This window comes from Balaenoptera borealis (genome assembly GCF_965194805.1).
Source record: "Balaenoptera borealis genome assembly, chromosome: 16".
Lineage (NCBI taxonomy): Eukaryota > Metazoa > Chordata > Mammalia > Artiodactyla > Balaenopteridae > Balaenoptera > Balaenoptera borealis.
The window spans coordinates 24,856,128-24,882,919 of NC_138872.1; the positions used below are offsets into that span (position 1 = coordinate 24,856,128).

General features: G+C 42.1%; 1 protein-coding gene across 7 annotated transcripts in view; it reads left to right on the forward strand.

Moving 5' to 3' along the window:
• PIGU (phosphatidylinositol glycan anchor biosynthesis class U) overlaps nucleotides 1-26,792 on the forward strand; it is a 103,101-nt gene that overhangs the window by 56,168 nt on the left and 20,141 nt on the right. For 3 of the 7 annotated variants that reach the window (XM_082358895.1, XM_082358894.1, XM_082358900.1), the window contains 4 exons: nucleotides 815-912; nucleotides 16,127-16,281; nucleotides 17,903-18,046; nucleotides 20,772-20,896. In XM_082358895.1, the coding sequence (XP_082215021.1) occupies nucleotides 815-912; nucleotides 16,127-16,281; nucleotides 17,903-18,046; nucleotides 20,772-20,896 (522 nt within the window). The remainder of the gene's footprint in view (nucleotides 1-814; nucleotides 913-16,126; nucleotides 16,282-17,902; nucleotides 18,047-20,771; nucleotides 20,897-26,792) is intronic. The other 4 variants (XM_082358897.1, XM_082358896.1, XM_082358898.1 and 1 more) reach the window with 2 other exon arrangements.

The following is a 26,792-nucleotide window of genomic DNA, read 5'->3' on the forward strand; positions in this document are numbered from 1 at the left end:
TCTGAGTTCGCCGACCAGGGATCGAACCTGGGACCTCAGCAGTGAAAGAGCAGAGTCTTAACCACTGGACCACCAGGGAATTCCCACCTTTTAGTTTTTCTAAAAATGTATTTATTCATTTTTTAAAAAAGGGGTCATAGTATGTATCTCTTTTATGATCTTCAATTAATAGATTGTGATAAACATCTTTCCATGTCATTGAAAGTTCTTTATAACATCATGTTTAATAATTCTGCAGTGGTCCATTTTATGTAGGGAATAGGAACATTATTAATAAAAATTAATATATTTTAATTTGAAAAAATAATAAACATATGGCCTGAAGAGAGTACATAAGGAAGGGATGTTATAAAAATAGTGATGGGGTGTTGCAACAAACAAAAGCATACGTTTCACAGCTCTGAATCACGTAAGCAATAATTGTAGGCTTAATCAATTGGTAAGTTAAATAGGACATGCACGTTAACAGACTTGATTCCTTTATTCATCATCGGGCTAAAGTTTTGTAAAATCTTTCTGGGTCTGAAAATTTTACAAGAAATATACCTGTGGTATCTCAGGTTGCTAAAGGTAAGTGGTTTTGACTTCCTTGGTTTCCTTTCATCAGAAATCAAGCCAAGATCCTTCCACTCCTGTGAGTTTGCATAGCATCTTATGCACCAGGAGATATTTGACAGGTGATTATTTGAGCAGTTATGGAACGTTTCTTGTTCTGGGGAGTCGCTGAGTCTAATCCTAATTGATGTGGATTATTCCTGGATTATTCCATATATTTATTTCTTTTTACATTCCATATATTTATTTCTTTTTACAGGTAGTGCCTTCCTCAGTGCTATCTTTCTTGCCTTAGCAACATACCAGTCTCTTTACCCACTCACCTTGTTTGTCCCAGGACTCCTCTATCTCCTCCAGGTAAGCACTTGCTGGTCAGAAGCCAACACTCAGGTGACATTTAATACGTGGCCTGTTCCCTGCTTAGGGGAGAGAAGGGCAAGGCACAATAAAGGCAATTGGACTGGGTCCCCAATTCACATTTGCTTGCTTCTACTTGAAAACGCAAAGAAACTTGACTAACTTTAAACAAAGTGGACCTAATGATCATTATGTTCTAATTATACATATCATTGCAAATGTATCAGTGCGTTTCATTTTCATGTTTGTAATCGGGATCTACCAACCATCTTGCATTCTCCTTTCTTCACCTAATATTCACAGATCCTTCTCTGAGCCCATTTAACTATTTTGTATAACCACACTCACCTCGTAAGGTTCTTGCATGGATGAAATGTAGTGGGTGCCCCTCTTGCAATGTTTGGACCATAGTGGGTGATCAGTAGTTTAATTGAAGAATACAAACTGCTGGCATTTACTGAGAACATACTACATGTCAGTCACTATGCTGAACACTCTATAGGCATCTTCTCATTTCAACCTCAGAAGAACTTTATGGGGTAGGTCATATTATTAGCCATATAATAATCTAGTATTAGCCATATTAGACACATGAATTGCATCTGGAATGTAGGGCGGTTTAGTCACTTGCCTGAGGTCACACAGCCAGCAAGTGACTGCCGAGAGGTGAGCTTGGGTGGTCTGACGCAAGAGCCTGCTCTCTAACCTTAATCTGTCTTTTCTACTCAAATAAGAATACACACATCTCCTCAAGAGCAACTAACTGCTTGCAGGTCCTGCATGGTCCAAATCCATTCTTAGAAGAGAAACATTTCTTGAAGCGTATGGAGGGCAATGCCAGGAGTCAAACCAAGAAATGTCTGCTTTCAGAGCCCTTGTTCTTAATTATAAACACTGTTGCTGAAACTGAGTGTATACCTCCATTTATTGAAATAGACCATGTACTTGTCATTTTAAGTGACTTCATATATCTTTGTGTTGATGTTGATGTACACAATGATACATGTTTAGCTTGATCTTTCTCCTATTTGGGGAATTTGAGATGTGCCCTAGTTGTCACTAATACAAATAGTATAGACATTTGTTTTTAAGTTATTTCCTTAAGGTGTGTTCCTCCAGCTGAATCATTGGATCCAAAGGTGTGAGAAGTTTTATAGTTCTTATGAGGCAAGACCTGAGTGTTCACCAGAAAACCAGAGCCAATTTGCAGTGCCGCCCACCATCAGTATCTGAAGTGAAGTGAACCACTTCCTCCCAGGTCGCCAGCACTGGCTTTTCAAATTCGATTTATGATCGCTAATTTAATAGATGTACCATCATACTGTGAAGTTATTTTACTTTGATTTTCTTTCTAGATTCTTGTTGAATGCAAACATTTTCCCACGTAACAATATGCTGTTGGTATTTTCTTTCTGGCTTCATATTTACAGTTTATTCTTTAGAAAGTCCGAGCACCAAGAAGAATGCATGCAACCAAATTTTTGTGCAACTATTTGTTAAATACATACTATGAAAAATATGTTTACTCATACACATGAACTGACCAAAAAATTTTAAACTGTTTGTTAAGCCAAATACTAAATACTACCTTAAGTAAAATAGCTTTTGTTTAAAACTGAAGGAAATTTCCTCCTGACAACAATGGACAGTACAACTGAGTCATGAAATCAAGCAGCTCAACCAGTCACTTTATTCAGTCCCTCCCTCTACCAATATGTACTGAGCGTCCCAAGTCCAGTATGCTAGACACTATGGTAGACTCTGCAGATAAAAAGCAATGGAAGGTTATGGAGCTGGGAGTGCTGCAGGAAGACTGCTCTGGCAGCAGCCTTTGTCATGGAGTGCAGTGAGGAGGAGCTGAGGTTGGGAAAGGTTAGGCCACTCTATTAGATCGAGTCAGAGGGCTTGGTCGGGGGCCCAGACCAGTGTCAGGGAAAGTGGAGAGATGAGGGACTAGATGCAGAATTCTAGGGAGTAGAATTGGCTTTGCTGGCAGCCGTATATATGTGGTGAACAGGACTGGAAAGAGTGAGATGAGCTTCAGGACCCATTTATGTAGAAATTACAATCCCAGCCCATACTATATTTACATGTTTTTATATAAGTATATGAAGTGGCCTTGAAAGGCAGTAGGGCCTTGTGAGTCATGGTAGTGTATTCGGAAAGTCAATCCAATCACATCCAGGAAATAAACCCATTTGTTTAAATATGAGGGAGGGAACAGAAGGGGAAATTATCTTTAGGTGTGAGTTTCTCACAGAGACCCATAGGCTCCAAGGAGAGAAACTAGAACTAATGGGTGGGAACTACAAGGAGCCCAGTATAAGGCAGTTCTGGGATAGCATAGGATGCCTCAAGTGAGGTGAGTTCCCTGTGAATCAGAGTGTTTAGGCCACATACTGAATTGCCACATATTGGAGAGTTGTAGCAAAGCTGTAAGCGTCAGCATGGGTAGCTAGACCTGATAGTCTTAAAAATCCTTTCATTCCCCAAATTGAATTGGATTTGATAACCACAAGGAAGTGATAACATCTGCTCTTGCCGTTACATTTTTCTCAAGAGTTTTCAGAGCCCTCTGTAGGCATATACATCCCTCTAGGAAAGGTTATGTAATGTACATAAGAGCACAGGCTTGACTGGGACATCTTAAGATGGAAAGCAAAGTAATCTTAAAGACTAATGGTACTATATCAAAAGAACAATGGAACCAGCCCAAAGGGGCTTCTACTGGCTAAATTTAGTATATTCTGAGCATCAAAAGAATAATTACTGCAAGTAATTGTAAAACACTGAATAAATAAGAGTCTGTGTGTCCATAGTGATGCTCAGAAAAGGGGCAAGGAGAGAAAAAATGCATGTGCCATCATTAGATATGGCTATTTTTATCAATTTCTTGCTCTGAAAATCAATACTTAAATGGAAAGAACTAAGCAGTTACCCTTTCTTTTTATTTTTTATTTATTTATTTTGAAAATTTTATTTATTTATTTGGTTGTGCCCGGTCTTAGTTGCTGCAGGTGGGCTCCTTAGTTGTGGCATGTGAACTCTTAGTTGCGGCATGCATGTGGGATCTAGTTCCCTGGCCAGGGATCGAACCTGGGCCCCCTGCATTGGGATTGCTGAGTCTTAACCGCTGAGCCACCAGGGAAGTCCCATACCCTTTCTTTTTCAAAGGAGCTATAGTTCTTCCCTAGCTAATGAAGGAAAGTTCTTTACAGAAAATTGCCAGCTTATAACTGTAGAAGGAAGGATAGAATAGTAAATCATCAGTGAAATTATTAAATCTAGCAAAGATCATCATTGGACGCTAAAGTCATTAGATGAAAGATTTTTGGAGAACAGAATATTTGCATTTGCATGGTGCCAAAATAGTACCCCCCTCCCACCTCTAAATTATTTGCTAATAGCAAAGGGAAAAGTAAATCTTTATAAAGGAGTGCTCTGGCAGTCACCACCGTAACCAGGTAATCTAGCTCAGCATCACTTACGGTGGAACGGCCTGGCACGATGTGCTTCATGATGTGCTTCGTGATGTGATGCAGTACAAAGTACACAACATCAGCTCCAAAGTATTTTTACCCAGAATGTTAACCTTCATTAAGCCTTTAGATCTGACTTCTGGTTTTTAGGAAGTACAAGAGCAGAAGAACAAGTTAACTGATACTGTGAGGAAATAAATAACCAAAATACAGGACAATCTATAAGACAGCTGGTCTGCTTCTCTTCAAAAAATCAATGTCATACAAAAGAAAAAGTAAGGGGACTGTTATAGATTAAAGAGACAGTAACTGACTGGAATGGGTGACTCTTGACTGGATTCTGGTTTGGAAAAAACAGTTATAAAGGATGCTTGGGGGATACTCAGAATATTTTGAAGATAGATTAGATATTAGATGATGATAGGAAATTGTTAACTTCTTGGATGTCATAATAGTATTATGGTATATAGGAGTATGTCCTTATTTTTAGGAGCTGTATGCAGAAGTCTTTGGGGGAGAAGTGTCATGATGTGTAGAAAATTCATACACACAGAAAAGTTTATATATGGCAATGTGTTATGGTTTAATCTAGATGACAGACATATGGTTGATTATTGTATTATTTTTTCAACTTTTCTGTGTGTTCGAAAATTTTACAATGAAAAGGAGAGACGTTAGAATACAGGCCCTGAAGTTGTCTTGGCTTGTATTCTGCTTAGCTCCGTGACCCTGGGAAGTGATTACTTAACTTCTCTATGCCTCAGTTTCCTCATCTGTAAAATGGAGATAATGCAATAGTAGCTACTGCAAAGGGTTAATACATGTCAAGTATTTAGAACAGTATGATACAAATTCAGTAGATATTAGTTATGGTTATTAGTATTCAAATGTTCACAGAAAGGACATGGTTACCAGTGTGGAGATACGTGGGGTGATAGGGGGAAGAGAAAATAATTCATTTTCTAGAGTCAAAGGAACTGTAAACATTAGTTTGTACTTACCCCTTTGACACTACAAATCTGCCTCCATTCTGCTGGTACTATTTCTAGAGGGTACAAAAGGCAGGTGGTAGACAAGCTAACGTCTGATCAGTGCCAAAGGCAAAGCTGTTTTTCTCTTCCCTACATGAGACACAGAAAGGCTTCATGATCAAAGGCAGGGGATGCTGCATCTGGCTCCCTGGTGAGTCACTTCTGAGAATGGTAGTTTGAGCCCATCTGGTCCCTTCCCCCAACTTTACTCTTCCTCTGACCTTGGCTTATGGCCTAGTTTCCAAATTAGAGAGAAGCTTAAAATGTTCTGATCTGATAGCATGCAGAATACAATAGCCCTAAAGTGCACAGGACCAAGAGGCTACAGTGAAGGATACGCCAAGTGCACAGGACCTCGAGGCTGAAGCTGTGAAGCTGGCAGAGGGAGGTGCATGCAGTCAGGGAAGTTTCTAGTCCCCTCCTTCCTTTTGCTTGGGATTCCTTAGATGGTTTGAGGTCCTTATTTTCTTTGAAAGAACAGAAACCAGGGTGAAATAACCTTGTGAGTGTTCTTATGGTTTTTGCTTTAATCTAATCTGACCTCTCGTCTTTGAACTGAAAAAGTTAATTCTGTGATTTCTATATTTCTGGAGCTTGGAGCAGGTCACATGATACTAGCTTGCACTAAAGAAGCCAAACCCAACCAGGTCTTTCGTGCCAACTGGGCCCTTCCCCAGGCTTTCTTTGGGGCCTTATTTAGCATTTTCACATCTTACTCCTTCTTTCCTCAGCAACGTTCTGTTAGCTCTTCTGCTTCCAGGAGGGGGCCAAAGCAGAGGTGGCAATGCTCTTACCTTCCTTTCTTTTTATTTTTTTATTTTATTATTTATTTTTGGCTGCATCAGGTCTCAGTTGTGGCGCACAGGCTCTTTGTTGCAGCACGCGGGCTTCTCTCTAGTTGTGGCTTTTGGGCTCCAGAGCACGTGGGCTCTGTAGTTGCGACGTGGGGACTCTCTAGTTGTGGCACACAGGCTTAGTTGCCCCACCAGGGATCAAACCTGAGTCCCCTGCGTTGGAAGATGGATTCTTAACCACTGCACCACCAGGGACGTCCCCCTTTCTTTTTAGAACAGGTAAAAATGAGGGTAAGGGGTTGATCATGCATTTGCAATAAACTTTTTACCAGTTTTATTGCCTCTAGTGTACCTAATCATATAAAATGTATCTCCTGGGTCTCATTCTGATATTCTAAGAGTTTAGATATAAAAACTTCTGTTAGATTTCAACTCTCTTTGAGAGTTTTTTCTGATAACTGACTTTTTCCTTTTTGCACCATGTCCTAGAAAGAAAATTGTTTCTATATAGAAAATGCTTTTCTCCCTAGTACTTTAGAGAGTTGGTGGGGGAGGGAGATAATTATACATTTCTCCTCTTCCTTATTATAGTTTGGCTTTTCCTGAAGCAATCTGAGAATTTTCTTACTTCTCTAAATATTTTTATGTGTTAGCAACAATGTGACTTCTGGGATACAACTACACACTGGTTTAATTTTTCAGGTTGAGTGTGCACATAGCCCATGGACCACATCTGTCCCACAGATGTGTTTTCTGTAACCTAAGTGTTTATTTTATTAGTTGTCAATGTTTTTAAAATTCATGTTAAAATTTATATTTCTGGCTTCTTTTGAAAAATTGGAAGGTCTGTCTCCTTTAGTTTACCTCTTCAGTTTACCACAATCCCTATGCTTCATCTCAATCACACTTCACTCATTTGTTACCTGCCTGGCTCCTTTAGGTATTTGAGTGTGTGTGTTTGTGTGTGTTTGTGTGTGTGTGTGTGTGTGTGACTGTGTCTGTGTCTGTGTTTATATCCACTAAAAGATCTAGAAACAATGACCAACCCAGTATCAGTGGTTACCCTTGGAGCTCAGATTGTAATCTTACTATTTTTACCCATTAAAAGAAACTAGGGTTTCTTAGAGAAATGGCCGATGCTATCTTTAGGTCAGGAAATGTACAGGATGATCCTGTAATGTTGTGATACCAGATAACAAGGAAACTATCAAAGACTCCTGTGGAATCTAAAAAATAGTACAAATGAATGTATATGCAAAACAGAAACAGGCTCCCAGATACAGAAAACAAACTTGTGGTTACCAAAGGGAAGAGGGAAGTGGCGAGGGACAAATTAGGGGTATGGAATTAACATGTTTTATGTATTTTGTATTTTATTTTTACAATAAAAAGTTTTTAAAAATTGATCTGAATGTTAAAGCACCATTCTTCCAACCCTTCTACTTACATACTTTTCATTTTAAGTCAACATTTGCTATTGAGCAAAACAGGTAGGTGAAATGAATGCTCAGTCTGTTCACTGGGAAATTTGCAATGTGGACCTCTAGATTAAGTTTGGCTCTAGGGTTTGTAAATAACAGGCCATCAAAGGATTGCCTGAGTTTCTCTTCTTAAGAATTTCAGGGGCTTCCCTGGTGGCGCAGTGGTTAAGAATCCGCCTGCCAATGCAGGGGATAAGGGTTCAAGCCCTGGTCCGGGAAGATCCCACATGCTGCGGAGCAGCTAAGCCCGTGAACCACAACTACTGAGCCTGCGCTCTAGAGCCCATGAGCCACAACTACTGAAGCCCGTGTGCTACAACTACTGAAGCCCGCACACCTAGAGCCCGTGCTCTGCAACGAGAAGCCACTGCAAGTAGAAGCCTGTGCACTGCAATGAAGAGTAGCCCCCACTCAATTAAAAAATACTTAATTGCTAAAAATTGCTAACCATCATCATCTGAGCCTTCAGTGAATCATAATCTTTTGCTGGTAGAGGGTCTTGCCTCAATGTTTTGTTTTGTTTTCTTTTTGATTTATTTTTTAAAATTTAATTTATTTTTTTATACAGCAGGTTCTTATTAGTTCTCCATTTTATACATATTAGTGTATACATGTCAATCCCAATCTCCCAATTTATCACACCACCACCACCAGCCCCCCCAGCGCTATCCCCCCTTGGTGTCCATACGTTTGTCCTCTACATCTGTGTCTCAATTTCTGCCCTGCAAACTGGTTCATCTGTACCATTTTTCTAGGTTCCACATATATGCGTTAATATACGATATTTGTTTTTCTCTCTCTGACTTACTTCACTCTGTATGACAGTCTCTAGATCTATCCACGTCTCTACAAATTACCCAATTTCGTTCCTTTTTATGGCTGAGTAACATTCCATTGTATATATATACCACAACTTCTTTATCCATTCATCTGTGAATGGGCATTTAGGTTGCTTCCATGACCTGGCTATGGTAAATAGTGCTGCAATGAACATTGGGGTACATGTGTCTTTTTGAATTATGGTTTTCTCTGGGTATACATGCCAGTAGTGGGATTGCTGGGTCATATGATAATTCTACTTTTAGTTTTTTAAGGAACCACCATACCGTTCTCCATAGTGGCTGTATCAATTTACATTCCCACCAACAGTGCAAGAGGGTTCCCTTTTCTCCACACCCTCTCCAGCATTTGTTGTTTGTAGATTTTCTGATGATGCCCATTCTAACTGGTATGAGGTGACACCTCATTGTAGTTTTGATTTGCATTCCTCTAATAATTAGTGATGTTGAGCAGCTTTTCATGAGCTTCTTGGCCATCTGTATGTCTTCTTTGGAGAAATGTCTATTTAGTTCTTCTGCCCATTTTTCAATTGGGTTGTTTGTTTTTTTAATATTGAGCTGCATGAGCTGTTTATATATTTTGGAGATGAATCCTTTGTCCATTGCTTCGGTTGCAAATATTTTCTCCCATTCTGAGGGTTGTCTTTTCGTCTTGTTTGTAGTTTCCTTGGCTTTGCAAAGGCTTTTAAGTTTCATTAGGTCCCATTTGTTTATTTTTGTTTTTATTTCCATTACTCTAGGAGGTGGATCAAAAAAGATCTTGCTGTGATTTGTGTCAAAAAGTGTTCTTCCTATGTTATCCTCTAAGAGTTTTATAGTGTCCAGTCTTACATTTAGGTCTCGAATCCATTTTTAGTTTATTTTTGTGTATGGTGTTAGGGAGTGTTCTAATTTCATTCTTTTACGTGTAGCTGTCCAGTTTTCCCAGCACCACTTATTGAAGAGACTGTCTTTTCTCCATTGTATATCCTTGCCTCCTTTGTCATAGATTAGTTGACCATAGGTGCATGGGTTTATCTCTGGGCTTTCTATGTTGTTCCATTGATCTATGTTTCTGTTTTTGTGCCAGTACCATATTGTCTTGATTACTGTAGCTTTGTAGTATAGTCTGAAGTCAGAGAGTCTGATTCCTCCAGCTCTGTTTTTTTCCTCTCAAGGCAGCTTTGGCTATTTGGGTCTTTTGTGTCTCCATACAAATTTTAAGATTTTTTTGTTCTAGTTCTGTAAAAAAATGCCATTGGTAGTTTGATAGGGATTGCATTGAATCTGTAGATTGCTTTGGGTAGTATAGTCATTTTCACAATATTGATTCTTCCAATCCAAGAACATGGTATATCTCTCCATCTGTTGGTATCATCTTTAATTTCTTTCATCAGTGTCTTATAGTTTTCTTCATACAGGTCTTTCGTCTCCTTAGGTAGGTTTTTTCCTAGGTATTTTATTCTTTTTGTTGCAGTGGTAAATGGGAGTGTTTCCTTAATTTCTCATTCACATTTTTCGTTGTTAGTGTATAGGAATGCAAGAGATTTCTGTGCATTAATTTTGTATCCTGCAACTTTACCAAATTCATTGATTAGCTCTAGTAGTTTTCTGGTGGCATCTTTAGGATTCTCTATGTATAGTATCATGTCATCTGCAAACAGTGACAGTTTTACTTCTTCGTTTCCAATTTGTATTCCTTTTATTTCTTTTTCTTCTCTGATTGCCATGGCTAGGACTTCCAAAACTATGTTGAATAATAGTGGTGAGACTGGACATCCTTGTCTTGTTCCTGATCTTAGAGGAAATGCTTCCAGTGTTTCACCATTGAGAATGATGCTTGCTGTGGGTTTGTCATATATGGCCTTTATTATGTTGAGGTAGGTTCCTTGTATGCCCACTTTCTGGAGAGTGTTTTTCATAAATGGATGTTGAATGTTGTCAAAAGCCTTTTCTGCATCTATTGAGATGATCATATGGTTTTTATTCTTCAGTTTGTTAATATGGTATATCACATTGATTGATTTGCATATATTGAAGAATGTTTGCATCCCTGGGATAAATCCCACTTGATCATGGTGCATGATCCTTTTAATGTGCTGTTGGATTCTGTTTGCTAGTATTTTGTTGAGGATTTTTGCATCTATATTCATCAGTGTTACTGGTCTGTAATTTTCCTTTGTTGTAGTATCTTTGTCTGGTTTTGGTATCAGGGTGATGGTGGCCTCATAATATGAGTTTGGGAGTGTTCCTTCCTCTGCAATTTTTTGGAAGAGTTTGAGAAGGATGGGTGTTAGCTCTTCTCTAAATGTTTGACAGAATTCACCTGTGAAGCCATCCGGTCCTGGACTTTTGTTTGTTGGAAGATTTTTAATCACAGTTTCAATTTTATTACTTGTGATTGGTCTGTTCATATTTTCTATTTCTTCCTGTTTCAGTCTTGGAAGGTTATAAGAAGTTGTCCATTTCTTCCAGGTTGTCCATTTTATTGGCATAGAATTGCTTGTAGTAGTCTCTTAGGATACTTTGTATTTTTGCGGTGTCTGTTGTAACTTCTCCTTTTTCATTTCTAATTTTATTGATTTGAGTCCTCTCCCTCTTTTTCTTGATAAGTCTGGCTAATGATTTATCAATTTTGTTTCTCTTCTCAAAGAACCAGCTTTTAGTTTTATTGATCTTTGCTATTGTTTTCTTTGTTTCTGTATCATTTATTTCTGCTCTGATCTTTATGATTTCTTTCCTTCTGCTAACTTTGGGTTTTGTTTGTTCTTTCTTTAGTTCGTTTAGGTGTAAGATTAGGTTGTTTACTTGAGATTTTTCTTGTTTCTTGAGGTCGGCTTGTATAGCTATAAACTTCCCTCTTAGAACTGCTTTTGCTATGTCCCATAGGTTTTGGATTGTTGTGTTTTCATTGTCATTTGTCTCTAGGTATTTTTTGATTTCCTCTTTGATTTCTTCAGTGATTTCCTGGTTATTTAGTAATGTATTGTTTAGCCTCCATGTGTTTGTGTTTTTTACGTTTTTTTCCCTGTAATTGATTTCTAATCTCATAGTGTTGCGGTTAGAAAATATGCTTGATATGATTTCAATTTTCTTAAATTTACTGAGGCTTGATTTGTGACCCGAGATGTGATCTATCCTGGAGAACGTTCCATGCACACTTGAGAAGAAAGTGTAATCTGCTGTTTTTGGATGGAATGTCCTATAAATATCAATTAAATCTGATCTATTATGTCATTTAAAGCTTCTGTTTCCTTATTTATTTTCATTTTGGATGATCTCTCCATTGGTGTAAATGAGGTGTTAAAGTCCCCCACTATTATTGTGTTACAGTCGATTTCCTTTTTTACAGCTGTTAGCAGTTGCCTTATATATTGAGGTGCTCTTATGTTGGGTGTATATATATTTATAATTGTTATATCTTCTTCTTGGGTTGATCTCTTGATCATTATGTAGTGTCCTTCCTTGTCTCTTGTAACATTCTTTATTTTAAAGTCTATTTTATCTGATATGAGTATTGCTACTCCAGCTTTCTTTTGATGAGAAAGAAAGGACGTGCTCTCACTCCCTCTTGTGAGAACACCAGAATCACATTTGCATGGAATATCTTTTTCCATCCCCTCACTTTCAGTCTGTATGTGTCCCTAGGTCTGAAGTGGGTCTCTTGTAGACAGCATATATATGGGTCTTGTTTTTGTATCCATTCAGCAAGCCTGTGTCTTTTGGTTGGAGCATTTAATCCATTCACGTTTAAGGTAATTATCGATATGTATGTTCCTATGACCATTTTCTTAATTGTTTTGGGTTTGTTTTTGTAGGTCCTTTTATTCTCTTATGTCTCCCTCTGAGAGAAGTTCCTTTAGCATTTGTTGTAGAGCTGGTTTGGTGGTGCTGAATTCTCTTAGGTTTTGCTTGTCTGTAACGCTTTTGACCTCTCCATTGAATCTGAATGAGATCCTTGCTGGGTAGAGTAATCTTGGTTGTAGGTTCTTCCTTTTCATCACTTTAAATATATCATGCCACTCCCTTCTGGCTTGTAGAGTTTCTGCTGAGAAATCAGCTGTTACCCTTATGGGAGTTCCCTTGTATGTTATTTGTCGTTTTTCCCTTGCTGCTTTCAATAATTTTTCTTTGTCTTTAATTTTTGCCAATTTGATTACTATGTGTCTTGGCATGTTTCTCCTTGGTTTTATCCTGTATGGGACTCGCTGCGCTTCCTAGACTTGGGTGGCTATTTCCTTTCCCATGTTAGGGAAGTTTTCGACTATAATCTCTTCAAATATTTTCTCTGGTCCTTTCTCTCTCTGTTCTCCTTCTGGGACCCCTATAATGTGAATGTTGTTGCATTTAATGTTGTCCCAGAGGTCTCTTAAGCTGTCTTCATTTCTTTTCATTCTGTTTTCTTTATTCTGTTCTGCAGCAGTGAATTCCATCATTCTGTCTTCCAGGTCACTTATCCGTTCTTCTGCCTCAGTTATTCTGCTATTGATTCCTTCTAGTGTAGTTTTCATTTCAGTTATTATATTGTTCATCTCTGTTTGTTTGTTCTTTAATTCTTCTAGGTCTTTGTTAAACATTTCTTGCATCTTCTCGATCTTTGCCTCCATTCTTTTTCCGAGGTCCTGGATCATCTTCACTATCATTTTTCTGAATTCTTTTTCTGGAAGGTTGCCTATCTCCACTTCATTTAGTTGTTTTTCTGGGGTTTTATCTTGTTCCTTCATCTGGTACATAGCCCTCTGCCTTTTCATCTTGTCTGTCTTTCTGTGAATGTGGTTTTTGTTCCACAGGCTGCAGGATTGTAGTTCTTCTTGCTTCTGCTGTCTGCCCTCTGGTGGATGAGGCTATCTAAGATGTTTGTTCAAGTTTCCTGATGGGAGGGACTGGTGGTGGGTAGAGCTGGGTGTTGCTCTGGTGGGCAGAGCTCAGTAAAACTTTAATCCGCTTGACTGCTGATGGGTGGGCCTGGGTTCCCTCCCTGTTCATTGTTTGGCCTGAGGTACCCCAACACTGGAGCCTGCCTGGGCTCTTTGGTAGGACTAATGGCAGACTCTGGGAGGGCTCATGCCAAGAAGTACTTCCCCAGAACTTCTGCTGCCAGTGTTCTTGTCCCCACGGTGAGCCACAGGCACCCCCCCCGCCTCTGCAGGAGACCCTCCAACACCAGCAGGTAGGTGTGGTTCAGTCTCTCTTGGGGTCACTGCTCCTTCCCCTGGGTCCCGATGCACACACTACTTTGTGTGTGCCCTCCAAGAGTGGAGTCTCTGTTTCCCCCAGTCCTGTCAAAGTCCTACAGTCAAATCCCACTAGCCTTCAAAGTCTGATTCTCTAGGAATTCCTTCTCCTGTTGCCAGACCCCCAGGTGCGGAAGCCTGATGTGGGGCTCAGAACCTTCACTCCAGTGGGTGGGCTTCTGTGGTATAAGTGTTCTCCAGTCTGTGAGTCACCCATCCAGCAGTTACGGGATTTGGTTTTGCTGTGATTGCACCCCTCCTACCGTCTCATTGTGGCTTCTCCTTTGTCTTTGGATGTGGGGTATCTTTTTTGGTGAGTTCCAGTGTCTTCCTGTCGATGATTGTCCAGCAGCTAGTTGTGATTCTAGTGTTCTCACAAGAGGGAGTTATCGCACGTCCTTCTACTCCGCCATCTTGGTTCAGGCTAGCCTATTTCTAGCTTTTGATTTAAGTGAGAAGTATGCAACACTTCCTTTGATTTGAACACTTAGAGGCCATTGTAGGGTTATTAGTTGGCCTAATTTCAATATTGTTATGTCTCAGGGAATAGGGAGGCCTGAGGAGAGGGACAGAGACAGGGGAACAGTTGGTCAGTGGAGCAGTCAGAGCGCACACATTTATCAAAAGTTCGCTGTCTTGTGTGGATGCAGTTCATGGTTTACCAAGGCAATTACAAAGATCACTGATCACAGGTCACCATAACAATAATAATGAAAAAGTTTGAAATATTGCAAGAATTACCAAAATGTGACACAGAGATATGAAGTGATCAAATGCTTTTGGAAAAATGGTGCCCATAGGGTTGCCACAAACCTCCAGTTTGTGAAAAACACAGTATCTGTGAAGTGCAATAAAGCAAAGTGCAGTAAAATGAGGTGTGCCTGTGTTATAACTTTGTTTTCTGTTTTCACAGATTCTACTCTTACTTTTATTATTTCCTTCCTTTTTTTGAAGTGTATTCTGTTCTTTTTCTGATATCTTAAAAAGGATGTTTATTTATTTTCAGGCTTCTATTCAAATATGGTTAATATGGTTGTATGTTTCCTCAGAGTACTGTTTTATCTGTATTACCTGAATATTGACATAAGGTATTTTCATAACCATTAATTTCTTTCTTTTTTTTTTGGCTGTGCTGTGTTGCTTGTGGGATCTTAGTTGCCCGATCAGGAATCGAACCCAGGCCCCCAGCAGTGGAAGCACGGAGTCCTAACCACTGGACTGTCAGGGAATTCCCTTATAACCATTAATTTCTAACATCAAAGCTATCTATTATCATTCCTTCTTTGACTCCTGAGTTATTTGCAAAAGTGTTTAACACTTTCCTAATGTATTTTTAGGTTATCTTTTTATTAATGATTTTGAGAAATTGCATTATGGTCAGAGAATGGGGTCTGTATGATACAGATTCCTTAAAGTCTGTTGATATTGCTTTATGGCCTGATTCAGATATGTGGTCAGTTTTTATAAATGCCCCAAAATGTTTTAAATGAATGTGAATCCTCCAGGTACACTGTTTTATAAGTGTATTTGTCTTTTTTTATATATATAAATTTATTTATTTTGTTATTTTATTTTATTTATTTATTGTTTTTGGCTGCGTTGGGTCTTCGTTGCTGTGCGCGGGCTTTTCTCTGGTTGCAGCGAGTGGGGGCTACTCTTTGTTGCAGTATGCGGCCTTCTCATTGTGGTGGCTTCTCTTGTTGCGGAGCACGGGCTCTAGGCGAGTGGGCTTCAGTAGCTGTGGCACGGGGGCTCAGTAGTTGTGGCTCGTGGGCTCTAGAGCACAGGCTCAGTAGTTGTGGCACACGGGCTTAGTTGCTCCATGGCATGTGGGATCTTCCCAGACCAGGGATTGAACCCATGTCCCCTGCATTGGCAGGCGGATTCTTAACCACTGCGCCACCAGGGAAGCCCGAGTGTATTTGTTTTTTAAGATCTTTTGTGAACAAATTCATGAACTGTACTATTCATATTTCTACTTCATTACTGATTTTTGTCTATTAGATCTACCAGTTATCCACTGATGATGGATTTGTGTATTTTTCCTTTGTAGCTCTGTCCATGTTTGTTTTATATACCTTGCGACTGTTTTATTAGGTACCTGCAAGTTTAGAGCTGTAATATCTTTCTGATGAACGTTTTATCATGATAGAATATCTTTATCTCTGCATTACTTTTTACTTTAAAGTCTATTTTACTGGTAATAATAACCAAACTAATTTTCTTTTGGTTAGTGTTTACCTAGCATATATTTTCAATCCTTTGATTTTCACCTATTCTGTGTCCTGTGTTTTCCAGGAGGGATCTTGAAGTTTAGTCTGATAACTGCTGTTTGTCCTTGAGATCCTTAAATGTACCATTCTGCCTTCTCTCCCAGCGGCAATACATACCCGTGAAAGTGAAGAGCAAAGCCTTCTGGATCTTCTCTTGGGAGTATGCTATGATGTACTTGGGAAGCCTGGTGGTAATTGTTTGCCTCTCCTTCTTCCTTCTCAGTTCCTGGGATTTCATCCCTGCAGTCTACGGCTTCATGTAAGTAATGACCTCATTAGAAAACCTCTGGAAGCTAATTTAGTTTTCACAGCTCCATCTGGAATTAGAGGGAGAGCAAGCACAGGTAGCATCTAGAGCAGTGGTCCTCGAACTTTAGTGTGCCTCAGAATCACCTGCAGGGCGTCAACACCCAGATTGCTGGTCTCCACCTCCAGAGGTTCTGATTAAGTAAGTCTGGAGTAGGGACCCCAGAATTCGCATTTCTAATAAATTTTCAGGTGATGCTGATGCTGCCCGTGCAGGGAACACTCTTTGAGGACCACTGGCTCGATCTAGTGCAATTAAAGAACACTCTCTGGGAACATCCAAAGCAACCACCAGCCTCTGACTGGGAGGTTTTGATTCAATCCCAAACAGGAATGGATGTATTCCTCTATTGCAAGAGGGTCTCCAGCAGTTTTAAAACAAAGCCACCTTCAATATGTCAGACTTTTAGAGAAAATCAAAATGGGTTTGCAGAATGAATTCTGCAGGCACTTCCACATATTCTGTCTGTGGTTTGCTGAGGAAGATAACTGCCCAAGCCTGAAGGAACTCACAGCTCAGTGGGTGATAGACACTTAAACCTGCAGGGTGGGAAAGGGATCTGTGGCAGGCTCCCCTTTGGGATTCTGGGCTGCTTATTTGTGTTAAATCCTGGCTGAGCCTAACAATGACTTAGTAACCTTCAGCTTTTCATGCTCTGCCTCAGATAAGAGTTTGTAACGCCGATGAAAAGCTTTTCCTAGTTTTCTGCTGGTCCACAGATTGTGTTCTTTACCTCATTTCACAGAAAAGGAAATGTAGTTACAGCAGGAAGCAAAGACTTGCCCTGGGTGGAGGCCTTCGTCAGAGAAATCTGACCATGAACTATTGCCTCTCTCTCCCTTTCCATGCTTCACTTGTTGTACTTTTAAAATTGTGAATTGACATCAGTTTCAACCCCGTATATATTTTTTAATGTAATGTAAAAATTTTAGAACAGCCAGAAGTGCAGCCAATCTTTATCTGATATAACTAGACAAAAAGTTTTCCAGTTAAACCCTTATTTCTCAAACAAGGTCTGGGATCCTAGCCAGAACCTGGCAGTGGTTCCTTGGGCCCCTAGACGTCTCACTGCAGTGTCAGGCACTCAGTCTTCTGGCTCCTGCTGTGGGCATGTGGAACAAGAATGGGCAGGAACAGGATCTTTGACCTTGTCTTCCAGACAAGTCTTTAGAATGCTCAAAATAGGTATTGTTTATTTCAAACCCATTCCTCTTCTGCTACAGTGCTGGGTATCTCCTGGTTTTGAGCACATATATCTTGGGCAGTAAAAGAGGGGCTGGTCTTTTGATTTCTAGCACGAATCCCTGCCTTGTCTCAGATCTTTGATGCGTGCCAGAGTTTGGTTCAGGCAGTATTTTTTATGGGTTATTATTCTCTGTGTCTCTGCCCCTTGTTTTTGTTAATTACCTATATCCCGGTTGCATGGAGAGCCCCTCACATCCTGATCTCTGTGGAGACAAAGTCATCCTTGACTGCCCAGCGGTGACCAAAGCCTTCAGGAGAAAACCAGGTCAAAGCAGATCATTCATAACTTTGCTGTGTTTTTTCTCTCCCTTTTTTATCTTTATTCCAGACTTTCCGTTCCAGATCTTACTCCAAACATTGGCCTCTTCTGGTACTTCTTTGCAGAGATGTTTGAGCACTTCAGCCTCTTCTTTGTATGTGTGTTTCAGATCAACGTCTTCTTCTACACCATCCCCTTAGCCATAAAGCTAAAGTAAGTGGTTGGACCTGCTGGTTTTTTGTCCACAGAGTCATTTGTAGCTTTACAGGTGCCCTTCAAACTGGCAACATCTGCTATCAGGTTTGTGCCATTTTTGCCCAGGGAACCCTGCCCTCAGTCGCTTCAGTGGCTGTACGCAGCAACAGAGTCACACATGAGTACAGGGTGCAGAGACAGTGCTTTGGAGCCCTATATTTCCCCTGGCCTCACTTTGGGGTACTTGAACCCACATTGCTGCTGAGCCCAGTCCCTGTTTTAGACAAGAGCAGTGTTGGGGTGTGGAAGGTATCCTTGAAAAAAGTGGATCTTTTTGGGTGTTCATCAGCATCCCAGTGACAGTTTGCTCAAAGGGACTCAGGATGCATTAGTCGGGAGGCTGGCTACCTGCAGCTCTGTTTAATCATCTGATCAGTTTCCCTCAAAAGGGTTGCCTATAAAGCTCTCTTCTGCAGTGTAAGAGGGCTAACATGTGTTGTCCATCCCACCTTTCTAGGCTTTTTGACATATATTCATGCCTAACCCTTCCAGCACCTCTTGGAGGTAGGCATTTTGTTATTACCACTTCCATTTTATAGTTGAGGAAATTGCCGTTCAGAGAGGTGGAACAATTTTCCCAGAGTCACACAGCCAGTAAGCATGGAGCTGGGATTCAGACCCAGGTTTGCTTGGCTCCAGAATCTATGCTCAGTCCCCTGCACCATGCCAGGCTCCTGAGAGAGATCACTTATAGTAGGTCCCAGAAATGGTTCTATTATCCTAGCTTCAGAGAAGGGAAAACAGGCACCAATAGGCATAGATATGCCTGTGTGGTCCAGGGAGGCTGGAAGAGTTTGATTTAGATTTTAAGAGCTTGAGTTCTCTGCTCTAACCTTCCTGCCATTCTCCATGGCCAGTGAACCAATGCACATGGTTCCTATTCTATAAAAGCTCAGAGTTGATGTTTCCTTCCCATGACATAGCCTTGGCCTAGTATCTGACACAAAACCATTCTTCCTTGGCCCGGCAGGCTCCAGAATTCTGGCAGCCTTGCTCAGCCGAGCTCTCCAGCTGTCTGTGGTCCACATTTCCTGCCCTTGTTCTGGTCAGGCCCAGCCACTGGGCTGAGAGAAGCAGGGAGCCTGGAGCACCTTTCCTCACTCTGTGTAGCCAGCTCTCCAGCAGCTTCTGTTGTTGGCACGTGAAAGGCCACAGATAGCTCCTGGGTAGACAGTAGCACTACCATCTTGTGACACCCTCCCCTCCACCCCATCCTGGCCAGGGCCTCAGAAGATATGAAGATACCTGACCTCCTCTGCAGCTGCCCTCCTGTGCCTGGATATGAAGTTCCACTCTGGCCCCTGCAGTGCCAGCTTTGTGAGAACAGGCCCTCCAGGGCGCCTCTCCCCAGGCACTGTTGCAGGGGGTTCTGGTCTCCATGTTTTTTGGCACTACATTGTCACTAGCCTTTTCATAGGAATGGTGCAGCTGTTACCAGCTACCTAAGAAGCCCGAAGCCAGTGACTTGGATTAGCTTTAGGAAGATGCTCACTGAAGTAGCTGGACCCTTCCTAGAGGCTACAGGACTACGTGACTTTGCCAAGCTGAGTTTCTGAGTCATTTGCTATATAGTGTTTGGGTGTGTACACGTTTGTCTCCACATCTCAGATTTACACCCATTGAGTCACCCTGACCTTTGACCTGCAAGAGGAGAATGCCATGCCATTAACCTGAAGAAAACCTTCATGAGCTGGATATCCAGGTCCTGTGTGGAAGTAGGCCACGTGCATGTTGTTTAGGTGTAGCTGAGCAGGGTGCACACCTCGCTTCTTCCTGTTGGCTTCCCTTCAGCACTTGGTCAGCTCTCTGAGGAGCACAGGAGACTGAGTTCTGTCTCACCCTCCCTGATCAGAGCTGTGATCCTGCTGGGCACTCAGGAGAATAGCATTGGTGGTGCTTAGGGGTTCTGGAGACAAACAGCTCCATCACTTACGAACTCTCTTATCTTCTCTGAACCTGATTTCCTCAGCTGCAAATGTGGTGACAGCATTGCCTATCTCGAGGGGTAGTTGACGTATAGTGAGAATCGCATGTAATGATGCAAGAAAAGGGCCTAGCACAGAACTTTGCACAAGTGAGGGTTCAGGAAATGGTAGCCAGTGTTACTAGCTTAAGGTAACAAGAACTCCAATTCCAGCCCTTAAGAGCGAACAGCTGCGTGCAGTTCTCAGTTCTCTTTCTGGAAAGGAGCTCATCATAGCTAAAGATCTGTAGCCCCCACTGACCCTGTTGTCAGAGAAACAGAGCATCAGCAAGGAGGCACCTCTTGCCCTGGGTCCAGTGTTAGAGGGGCCTCTGGCATGGGTGGCTGCCTGATAACTCTGACAAGCAGTCATTTAAGCCCAGTAATAAAGGGCACTGACTTCATGTGTTCTCTTCCCCGGCAGCTCCTGGCGGAAGGCCCAGAGCTGGCGGGGGTGGGGCTTGATCGAACCGTCTCTGTGGGCTCTTTCTCTAGTGTTTGCTGGGCTCTTCTCACCACCTCTGGGCATCTCTGGGTCCCTGCAGTTTTCTGCTCTGCTGCTTGGCCCGGCCCCATGTCTTGTGGGTAACAGAGCCAATGCCTCCATGAAGTCCCCTGGAGAGTGTTTTTGGGTTTCAGGGATGGGTCAGGAGTCTCTGGGCTGGGCCTGGTCCCTGACCGATCTTCCTCTCTCTGCCTGTCTGCCCTGTCTTACCCCAGGGAGCACCCTATCTTCTTCATGTTCATCCAGATTGCCATCATCTCCATCTTCAAGTCCTACCCGACAGTGGGGGATGTGGCCCTCTACATGGCCTTCTTCCCTGTGTGGAACCATCTCTACAGATGTGAGTACTCCCACCTCTCACCCCCTGGTGGCAGATTTGTGTCACCTAGCCCCGGATGAAAACAGCCAGGGAAAAAGGAATTGATAGGCATTGGCTGGGCATCTGCTGTGCTGGCAGCACCAAGAGAGAGACAGTGACATGAGGCACAATATCTGCCTCCTAGATGCTACGGACTAGTGATAATAATGCTAACATTTATTGAGTGCTTACTGTGTACCTGGTCACTGTGATTCTAAGAGTGTTACATGCATTAGCTCATTTTATCTTCATACCAGACTTTGAGGAGAGTATCCCCATTTGCAGATGAGAAAACTGAGGTACAGAAAGGTAGAGCCACTTGTTCAAGGTCACATGACTGGTAAGTAGTATAGAAGGGCTGGCATTGGAATCCAGATGTGTGATCCTCCAGCCAGCACTGTCCAGTAGGGCTTTCTGTGATGATAGAAATGCCCTATGTCTGCACAGTCCAATAGAGTAACCACTAGCGTGACTGAGAAACAGAATTTTTAATTTAAATTAAATTTACGAAGCCACACATGGCTAGTGGCTATCGTGTTGGACAGTGTGGCACTAGGCCTTGGCTTACCATTTCCCAGTGCTGCACTGAAAGGTCCATAGAAGACAGACGGGCAACACCAGACTTCCTACCTGCTGTGAAGACCCCTTTAAGCTGTAACCATCCCTTCCCCAGAAGACGGCCTAGCAGTGATCTGGTTGTGCTTTCTAGTATTTCCTAGTGTTTCCCTGAGTCGGGCTCTTCGCCCTCTGTGTGGGTTCTTTTCAGTGTTTGTGGGCTCCCTGAGGCTAGGCTCATGACTCACTTGCCTCTGTGTCCCCAGCACCCGGGATTAAACCTGACACACAGAACAGCTCAATAAATGTTTGTGGATGGGTTTTTATATATATATATATATATATATATATATATATATATATATATACATATGTATATATATATAATTTTTATTGGAGTAGAGTTGATTTACAATGTTGTGTTAGTTTCAGTTGTACAACAAAGTGAATCATTTATACATATACATATATCCACTCTTTTTTTTAAGATTCTTTTCCCAGATAGGCCATTACAGAATACTGAGTAGAGTTCCCTGTGCTATACAGTAGGTCCTTATTAGTTATCAGTTTTATGTATAGTAGTGTGTATATGTCAATCCCAATCTCTGTGGATGGGTTTTTTAAACCTCCCTAATAAAGAGGCAGTGCCAGTGACCCAACACCACTTGATTCTCTAAAACGGGAAGGGAGCTGTTGAACTTTCCTTGCACAGCAAAGTATCAGGAATGAACTCGGGCAGGGCAGGCTTCAGAGGAAGTAAATCTTTGTTGTTGTTTTGGAGCTGCTGGGTGTCAACCAGGAAGTGAAACTGACCAGCTGCTAGAAAGAAACCTGTCTGTAGGAGTTGGCCTCTGAGCACAGGTAAACAGGTGAGTGGGCAGGACAAACCAGGCTGCTCCTCCAAGTGACGCCTGGTGGGGCAGTGACCAGATGACCAGACTGGAAGCAGGAAGTAGCATCTTCTGTCTGTGGCATCCTCATTGCACAGACAAGAATCACCCAGTCCAGTGGGCTCAGAGTCAGCTTGGCAAGTCACAAGAGCACAAGACATGTGAACATACCCCAGTTTGTGACAGGGTGGGTCTTGGGGATGTTGATTCTCTTTCCCCCAAAACAGAGTCCTTTTTAGCTGTCTCTCCCACACAGGGCATTTCCCCCCGGTAAGATCTTTCATCCCATATTGCTGAACACAGTCTGGAGCCAGATCACCTTGAGTCTGAATCCTGGCTTTCCCATTACTAGCAAGTTATTTAACCTTTCTGAGCCTCCCATTATTTCATCTGTCAGATGGGGGGAATATCTTTCATGAGTGTTTTAAGTTTGAGAAAAAATAAATGTAAATAGCACCACATTTATTAGCAGTAGTAATAATTACGCAGAGGGGTCTCCTGCATAGTTTCATGATCAAAGCTTCAGGCTCAGTAGCCAGTCATTCAGAGTCATTGAAATAAACATATTTTTCAAAACTTGAAATGAACTATTTTATGCCCTCTGGGATGATGAGGCACAAAAAAATAAGGATGGGGTTTCCGGAAACCTGGATGAGCTAGTAGATGCTGTTGCTGGCTGGCTGGGCAAGTTCAGCTTGTCTGAAAGTCCTGCAGAGAGTGTTGGCTGCCACCCCTGGAGGTGCAGCTCCTGCAGCAGAGAATACTCAGGCTTGGAGTGTCTGTTTGGGGCATGACAACTGTGAGTCATTACATTCATGCGGGAGCGTCTTCAGCCTGGTCCTGTGGACATGTGAGTGGAGATTTTGTGAAGTCTTTATGCCTAGGTTGAATATATTCAGACTTTTAATGTGGTTAAGAATTCAGTTTAAACATGAGTTACCAGTGCCAACATGCCTGCTTACACATTCACCATTTTATTTTCCTGTCCTGCTCAGTGGGGAGAAGAGGCACGTGGGCCCTTCCCTGAGTGCAGGTCCCAGATACTGGGACTCTGTGGTGCTTGGGGCCAGGATGAATCATACAGACACACAATTGCAGTGTTAGGGAACAGCCTGCTGGCAGAACCCGTGCCAGCCTGCAGTGGTCCAGCTCAAAGAGCCAGTTACCAAAGGGATGGATTTTGTGAGTGTGTGTGTGTGTGTGTGTTTTGTTTTTATTAAACTATTGTATAAAGATAAAAGAATATTGATTTTAAAATGCTCATTAATTATAAAAAAACAAGAATACAATAAATTCTCGTGTACCCAGCACCTAGTTTAAGAAAAGAAACATCACCACGTCCTTTGAAGTCCCTAAATCCCCTCTGTGCCCCTCTCGATGACACTGGATTCTTTCAGCGGAATTTTATTTCTGAATGCCTGAGGCTCAGAGAGGGAAAGTGACTTGCCTGAAGTTTCAGTTTGTCAGTGGTGGAGCGACAGATCTGACGAAGTCACCCCGTGAACTTGGTGGGGAATCTGATTCCATCTGGCCTAGCACGTCTGATGAAGGGTGAACCCTTGCGTCTCATCAGGCCCTGGTCATCTCTGACATCTCCGACACCTCCTGGTGCCTGGAACAAGCCGTCCTGGGCCCCAGGTCCCTGGCTCCGTCTGCTCTGGCATATACCTGTAATCCTCTGGCCTGTCATCCAGCAAGAGTGAGTAGCAGCTCCCCAGTCCTGCAAAGGTCACCACAGGCCAGAAGCCAACTGGATGCTGGTGACAGTTCCTCCAGGCACATGGGAATGTATCTTCACAGCTTTTTGTGATTGCACCCAGGAGCTGCATGTGAACCTCTCTCAGTCTCTGCACTTGGTCACCTTCTTGTCACCCGGTCTGAAATCCAGAGTGGCTAGAGGCATGGAACAAAGACCTACCTGCACTTTCAGGCCACAGGAGTTTTATATTAGGAATAGTGTATATTCTTTTCAGCAGAATAATTTCCAGGGGATCAGAAAGAACCACTGAGAAATGTAAATAGTGATGTTGGAGTGGAGGAATGGTAAATAGATATGTTCTTTCTTGAGGTTGTAACACTATTTAATAATAATAACAATAATAATAATTCTCAGTGCACACATCCCTTTTCCCAGACTTCTGTTTCTGGGAGCAAGGACAAGGCTTCCGAGAGGTCTCAGAAAGGCTTGAGTCAGGGCTTTCACCTCTCAGCTTTGAAAACCCAGAATTGTGGAAATTTCAGATCAGAAAAGAGGACCTTGCAAGCTCTCCAAGCCATGTTTCCAAATTGTAGGATTTCACAGACCACTAACATTTCAGAAAATTCTGGTGACAGAGTTGCCAACTTTTTATTTTGCTGAAGACATGAAAACAGTCAACTACTAGCCATTCATCCCCATTTCATAAAGGAAAATACTTTTTAACAACAGCAACAGGCAACAAGACACCTATCATTTCTCAAGAAAGAATGAAGCTTAAGTTGAAAACATTCAGCTTTAATAAGAACTCTGAACTACCTTCTCCTTATTCTCACTGTGACACTGACCAGTGAAGTCTCTGTTGCAGACGAGTATGGGCCTCTTATTTGGCAAAGGTCTGCAGCTGTAATCCAGTGGTTCACAGCCTTGGCTGCATATTGGAATCACCAGGGAAGCTTTTAGAAACCAATATGGGGTACTTCCCTGGTGGCGCAGTGGTTAAGAATCCGCCTGCCATTGCAAGGGACACGGGTTCGATCACTGGTTCGGGAAGATCCCACATGCCGCGGAGCAGCTAAACCCATGCACCACAACTACTGAGCCCGCGTGCCACAACTACTAAAGCCCACGAGCCTAGAGCCTGTGCTCTGCAACAAGAGAAGCCGCTGCAATGAGAAGCCTGTGCACTGCAACGAAGAGGACGCCCTGCTCGCCACACTGCTCGCTGCAACTAGAGAAAGCCCGTGCTCAGCAACAAAGACCCAAGGCAACCAAAAATAAATTAAAAATTAAAAAACCAATATGGACGCCTGGGCCCCACCCCTATAGACTCTGATTTTCTTACTCTGGGTGAGGCTCCCCAGGTTAGTTCATTTTACAGCCAGAATTGAGAACCTTCTCTGTAATCCAGTCCCCTTTCCAATGCATGAACCCCAAGTATAGCATTTCAACCAAGTCATTGTACAACTGAGACAAGAGACCTTAAGGTTCGGGGGTTTCCCCATCTCTTAAATATTCCAAAACTCTGACTTGGGAGAAGGGATTTCCTGAAGGTCAGGATCAGAGACGGGAAGGGAACTTCTATTCACTAAGTTCCTGCCGGGAACCAGACCTAAGGTTTTTTTTTAAAGTGGTAATTTTTTTAAAAAGATATTATTTTAATTAATTAATTTTAAATAATATTTATTATTTTATTTAAAAATATAATAAAGTGTAAAGAAAGAAACAATAATAGTATATAATCCTATTGTCAGATATCCCCTAGTGAATTAAAAGGAAAAAAAAAGTACAGTGTGATAGGCAGAATAATGTCCCCTCCTTGCCCCCCACAAAGATGTCCATCTCGTAATCCCCACAACCTGTGACTATATCACCTTACATGACAAAAGGGCCTTCAGATGGGGAGATTATCCTGGGTTATCCAGGTGGGCCCAGTGTAATCACGAGGGCCTTTAAGAGTGGAAGAGGTAGAGGCAGGGGGTATATGAGAAATCTTTACCTTCTGCTCAGTTTTGCTGTGAACCTAAAACTGCTCTAAAAACTAAGGTCCAAAGAAAAAAAAGTGGAAGAGGGAGGCAAAAGAGGAGGCCATAGTGATACAATGTGAGAAGGACTTAATCCGACATTGCTGGTTGAAGATGGAAGGGGTCATGAGCCAAGAATGCAGGCAGCTTCTACATGCTGCACAGGCAAGCAAATGGATTCTCCCCTAGAGCCACCAGGGCCTGTGGACTTCTGACCTCCCAAAATGTAAGATAATAAATTATATTGTTTAAGCCACTAAGTTTGTGGTAATTTGTTACCATAGCAATGGAAAACACACAGTAATACATCTGTGCCAGCTTTTCCACACAACTTGTTTAATCATGGAACGCTCCCATGAAGTAGGCATTTTAGCCCTATTTTAGAGATGGGGAAGCTGAGACTCTGAGAAACTTGGTGGCAGAGCAGGAATTTTCACCAAAGTCTCTCTGAGGCCGAGGCTGTGCCCCACTATCAGGCTGCCTTCCCCCCAGCGGAACTCAGCCTGCCTGCCCACGGACCACCCTGTGTAGCAGGTCCTCCCTGGAGCTTTAGGGGGAGCTTTCTCCCTGGCGGGATTCCGCATTCCTTCCGGGGGTAGGAGGTGAGGTTAGAGAGGGAGGGTGTCAAAAAGAGACTTTTAAATCATCTAAGAAAGAGTGAGGGACATTTGAAGAGCAAGGCAGGAGACTTAAGACATGAATTGAGGAGAATG